At 57.6% G+C, this 5,638-nt stretch overlaps 1 protein-coding gene across 1 annotated transcript in view; it reads right to left on the bottom strand.

Moving 5' to 3' along the window:
• Nucleotides 1–1,562: 1,562 nt before the first annotated feature.
• Nucleotides 1,563–5,638, bottom strand: part of LOC102037045 (aspartate beta-hydroxylase domain-containing protein 2) — an 8,885-nt gene continuing 4,809 nt past the window's right edge. The window contains exon 3 of the mRNA XM_005421515.2: nucleotides 1,563–3,031. Coding sequence (XP_005421572.1) covers nucleotides 2,922–3,031 — 110 coding nt within the window. The 3' untranslated portion in view covers nucleotides 1,563–2,921. The remainder of the gene's footprint in view (nucleotides 3,032–5,638) is intronic.

Genomic DNA, 5,638 nt, shown 5'->3' with positions numbered 1-5,638 from the left:
CAGGAGCAGAGTCGTGTGGCACTGCTCCCATCCTGGCCATGGAAGGACTGTCAGGAGCCTGTTGGCAGCGTAGGAGTGAAACTCCCTGGGAAGCCTGAGCTGGAGCCACCCTAGTGACCTCCTGTTTCAGTTCCACCCATGTGGAAGATGGCACAAGGTAAGGTGCTGCTTCCCTGGTGACTTCCCTGCGCACTTCCACTGCTCTGGTTCTGGAGGGGGCACAGGGAACATCACGAGGAAGAATATCAGGGTGGGAGAAGGCAGGAGGGATGAGGGTTGTGTGCTCTGGGATCCCTGCTCAGCTGAGCCAAGTGACTCCTCTGGGAGATGCTGCTCTGCCTGTCCCTTCTGTGCCCTCAGCAGATCTGGGTTCCCTCTGCAATTCCCAGGAGAGGAAGCCTTGGAGCACCAGGAGCAGCTCCAGCCTGCTCTGCTCCTCGGGGAGATCCACCTGGATCCTGCCTGGGTGCTTGGGAAGTGGTTGTGTGCTCTAGCAGGAAACACAGAGAAGTGGAAGGAGAAGCCTGAGAGGGACAGGAGGGAGATTTGGCACAGCAGCAAAGCACAAAGCGGATGGATGCTCCTGCCTGCTGCCATCAGGGATCCTGCTCTGCAATCTGCTGAGCCGTCTGCCAGCCAGGAACAGCTGGGCTGGCTCTGCTCCTTCAGCTGCTCGGGCTGAATCTGCCCACCCAGCCCCTGCCTACCCACCCAGCCCTGTGCTGTCAGGAGGGAACAGCACACAGAGAGCTCCCGGCCCCCAGGATGATGGCTGTGCTGGAGAGGATGCTTAAAAATGGGACATTTTTAATCTGCTCCATCAGCTGGGCCTGTCTGAGTGCTGCCAGGGGGGCTAATGGGGAGCAATTCCTGCCCTGCCAAGCTGGCTTTGTACTTAAGGGGGTGAGGCATTGGTTTGCAGGCAGTTGGGTGGGATTTGAGCAGCATCCTCTGCTCTGGAGATGCTCCTGGGAAGCTGCTGCCTTTGATGAATCAGCGCAGGCAGCTGGAAGGAATTCCTGAAATGGTTTGTGGATGCTCTGGCAAAGCTGATGGCTTCTGTGTGGAGCTTTGGGCCTGCAGCTGCTCCTGGGGATGGCTGGGGACAGTTTCTGCTGCTCTGGGCCAGGCAGCAGGGCTGGAACCCACAGCTGTCCCCCACCACCAGGCTATGGGAGATGCTCCCTGTGCTCCATGGCAGCCTGGCCTCCACTGACATCACAGAATCCCAGGATGGTTTGGGTCGGAAAGGACCTCAAATATCCATTTGCAAGTCCCTGCCATGGACAAGGCTTCACCCACTAGACCAGGTTGCTCAGGGCCCCATTCAACCTGGCCAAATCCAGGCCTGGGATGCTGTGACTGGTCAGGACAGAGTTTCCATGGGCTGGGTATTTTTGAGCCCTAGCCATGCTCACTGTATCCCTGGCAAACAGGCCCGTGCCCCCTCCCACACTGCAGCTCCTGCTCTTTCCAGGCCACTTCTCCCCACCAGATAAGCAGGACCCAACCCTCCGGTGTTTGCTTGACCCTGGAGTTGTTATAACAGCAGGCAAAGCCCATTCTGTTTTCAGCACAACTGTTTATTGATAATCTTTGCTTATCCACTGTATGAATGTTACCAACCTTTGGACAGAGCCAGCCTGCTTCCCCAGGGCCTGTGTCCAGGTAGCCAATGCGTGTAGAAATCATGCACTTCAGGTAGTCTGTAACAAGACGGGTGTAAAAAATATCTCAGATGTATTTGAAATCTCTGCCTCCTCTTGCAATCGACTCACTGAAAAGTCTGTAAAGAAGTTGTTGGGGGACAGGGCTGGTCCCTCCCGAGCAGGGCACAGAGGCAAAGGGTCCCCAGGCAGAGCTGTGAGCATCCACCACACACTGTGCTTTGGGGGGGTGTTATAAACCAGCCCCCAGACCCCAAACAGATGGGGGGACTTCAGGAAAAGCGTGGTGGTCCCTGGGTGGGCAGGACCTCATTGCTCAGGCTGCAGAATTAACCCCCCCTTGGGAATCTGTCCTGTGGTGTCAGGTCCATGGGAGCTGCCGCTGTGTGTGCCTGCCCTGACTTGAGCAAAGGAGAAGATGGAGCAGCAGAAGGAATGGTGACCTCCTTTCTTCCTACAGACAGACAAAACCTCCATCCTCTGTTCCCAAACAGCATCCCTGCCCCTGCAGGGCCTCCCAGCTGGGAGCTGGGAAAACTGAGGGTTGCAGACAGAGCAAGGAAGGGATCTGGGCAATTGCAAACACCCTTGATCAGACTGAAGAGCACGACTGTGTGTGCTGTTCCCTCAGCAGGGTGGAGGTCGGGGCTCCTGCCTTGCTGGGCTGGCGATGGACTCTGCTCCCTGCCTGGGTGCCAAAAGGGGTTTCTGAGGGGAGGAGGGCTGGGGAGCCCCAGCTGGCACATGGAGGAGAAAGCAGGAGCCCCAGGAGGGTTCTTTGTGAGCAGAGCTGTGCCCTGCCCAGCCCATCACACCCAGTCTGGGGGGAGCACAGCACCCATGGCAGCCCCCAGTGTCCATCAGTCCATCCATCCCGGGCAGGGCAGGCTGGTTGGCTGTTATGGTGTATGTGTGTGTGTGTGTGTGTGTGTGTGTGTTGTTCCTTTGATGACCACAAGAAAATTTTTACATTACATTCAAACGAGCACCCTTGGGTTTGTTACTCTACTTCTGAACACCGCAAAACACAGTTAGCAACAGAACACGACGGAGCAGGGGGGCAGCGAGCCCCGGCGGGGCCGAGGCGCCGGCGCTTGCAAAAGAATCCCTGAAGCCAACGATGGAGGAAGGAGATGGGCGCGGATACACGTCACAGTTTCCATTTACAACACCCCCGGGAGGGAGCACCGAGGCCGTGAGCCGGGAGAGGGCCCCAGCCGAGCTGCCCTGAAGCCACCAGGCCGGGCAGCGCCATCATCGTCCCGGCGCGAAGATGAAGTCGAGGGCTTGGCGCTCGGCCGCCGCCACGTTGGGGTGCCACAGGTCCACCATGAACACCACACGGGGACCTTCCTCCGGGGCACCTGGGTGGGTGGAAACACACAGTGAGGGCAGGGAGGCACCTCCCCAGTGCAACCCCAGCAAACCTTCCTCCGGGGCACCTGGGGATGTTGCAGTGTGATGTCATGGTTTGCCTCAGTTTCCCCAGTGTTACTGTGTTCACGGGGGTCTTAGGATGAGGGAAGAGACTCCATGTTTCAGAAGGCTTGATTTATTATTTTATGATAAATATTACATTAAAACTGTACTAAAAGAATAGAAGAAAGGATTTCATCAGAAGGCTAGCTAAGAACAGAAAAAGAAGGAATGATAACAAAGGCTTGTGGCTCGGACTCTCTGTCCAAGCCAGCTCATTGTGATTGGCCATTAATTAGAAACAACCAACATGGGCCAATCAAAGATCTACCTATTGCATTCCACAGCAGCAGATAACCATTGTTTACATTTTGTTCCTGAGGCTTCTCAGGAGGAAAAATCCTAAGGAAAGGATTTTTCATAAAAGATGTCTGTGACACCCCAGTCCTTCTCCAGATGTGTCAATCACCTCTCCTTTCCCCCACCCTGAGCCCTGCTGAGTGCTGCCTGTCAGTCCTGGCATTCCAAGAGGGTGTTGAGTGATTGGCAGAGTTCAAAAGATGCCTTCCACCCCTGAAGGATATTGAGCCATCCATCATTTATCCCTTAAGGTTTACCCCCGCTACCTGGTTGGTAGCCCTCTGTGCCCCTTCCCTCCTCCTCTGCCCGGGGTTAAAAGGAACAGCAAACACACAGTTCATGGAGTTCTGTTAGAGCTGTTGCTGGATTCAGAGGCCTGTGGGCCAGGAATAAAGCTCTGGATCAAAACCTCCAGCAGAACTGACTCCTTTCCTTCACCCTTGCCTTAAAGCTTCTCCACCAGAGGTAAACCTGAGCTCCTGCATGCCTGGACTTGTCCCAAGCGCTCAGCTGCAGCATCCAGCCAGCGAAGGTGTCTCTGAGGTGAAAACACCACAGTTGCTGCCTTTTGGTCAAGCAGCAAGGGCCAGACGAGCCCAGGCACGTCCCGTCCGGCTATATTGGTAATATTCCAATATGGAGGGCAGGGAGGCACCTCCCCAGTGCCTCCCAGTAAACAGCTGCTTACTGGGAACTCAGGGACATGGGGCATGCTCCTCCCAGCCAGGCCTGCTTTGGGCATGGAGGATTCCTGAGGCGAGGCCTCCTTGCAGGCTGAGTCCTGGATCTGTGCAGGGAGCGGCTGCTGCGCCACTCCGGCCTTCCCGGCCCTGCATGGAGCTCTACTTCCCAATCCCGCAGCAGGTCTGATGTGGAAGCAACAGCTTTTGTTCTCCCACTCTCTCTGCACGCTCCCCTGTGTAGAACAGCTCTGCCTGATGCTTTCATGCCACGGGCGACTAATGCCGGGTAATCCGGGAGAGCTGGAGCGGAACAGGCCCCATCAGGAGGGAGGAGGAACCATCCAGCAATCCAGCGAGGCTGCTCCCCTGCTGGCCTGTCAGCACCGAGCTGCAGCAGGGCTGCACACAGAGCAAGGAAGGGATCTGGGCAATTGCAAACACCCTTGGTCAGGCTGAAGGGCACGACTGTATGTGCTGTTCCCTCAGCAGCGTGGAGGTCGGGGCTCCTGCCTTGCTGGGCTGGCAATGGACTCTGCTCCCTGCCTGGGTGACAAATGGGATTTCTGAGGGCAGGAGGCCATGGCACCACAGCCAGAGCTGCCCTGCAGAGCTCGGCGGGGAAGGAAGCAGAGCTGCCATGAGGGGAGAGGATCAGCAGGCCCTGTGCTGGGCCTACGAGCAAGTTGGGATGGGAGTGAGCCATGGGCTGGCTGAGGGGCTCAGGGGTGTCCCAGGAAAGGGTGTCAGGATGTCCCAGCACCCTGAGGCAGAGGGAGCCTGTTCATGGGGAGCCCTACCATGCCAGGGACAGGAATGCTTCCACTTGGGGCAGGCCAGGGCCCTGAGCCCCCCAGGACACAGGGACTCCAGCCATGCTGGGGCAGCAGAAGGGACTGGGCATGGCTGCCACCCCAACTTGTCACCAGTCCCCAGCACCACGAGGCCCCACACACTGAACTCACCTTCGTGGAACGCCGTGTGCAGGAAGGAGTCGTCAAAGAGCAGGCACCGGCCCTCAGCCCAGCACTGGGGCTCACCCCCCACCACCAGTTCACAGTTGCTGGGTGTCTTCAGACCTTCAGGCACAAAGAGAGAGGACAGGGAGGGTCAGGCCGTGCCAAGTTCCCTGTGGTGGGGCAGCAGGGAGCAAACTGAGCTCTGTGTGAGCCCCACGTTGCTGCTCAGGGGCTGCTCCCCTGCAGGGAGCGACCTGAACCCCAAGCCTGGAGCAGCTCAGTCCGTGCCCCACTCCCTGTCTGCTCCCTCCTGCCTTTTCACTGTCCCCAGCAAGCTCAGCACTGCAGGCGCTACTTTCATATCTGGAACAGCTCCCCAGTCCCTAGAGCCCATGGCCCTGTGGTGTGCACAGGGAGCCAGGCTCCTGGGATATTTTCCAACTTCAGGACCAAAGGCAGATCCTGCCTGCTCCTTCCTCCAGCCCTGCAGTGATGACCCTCCCCCAGGCAAGGCCGGGGGAGCAGGAATTGTGCTGGGGCTGGAATAATGGGCTCA

Source organism: Geospiza fortis, unplaced genomic scaffold, assembly GCF_000277835.1.
Source record: "Geospiza fortis unplaced genomic scaffold, GeoFor_1.0 scaffold408, whole genome shotgun sequence".
In the NCBI taxonomy this organism is placed as follows: domain Eukaryota; kingdom Metazoa; phylum Chordata; class Aves; order Passeriformes; family Thraupidae; genus Geospiza; species Geospiza fortis.
This window is presented reverse-complemented; position numbering and strand designations above follow the sequence as displayed.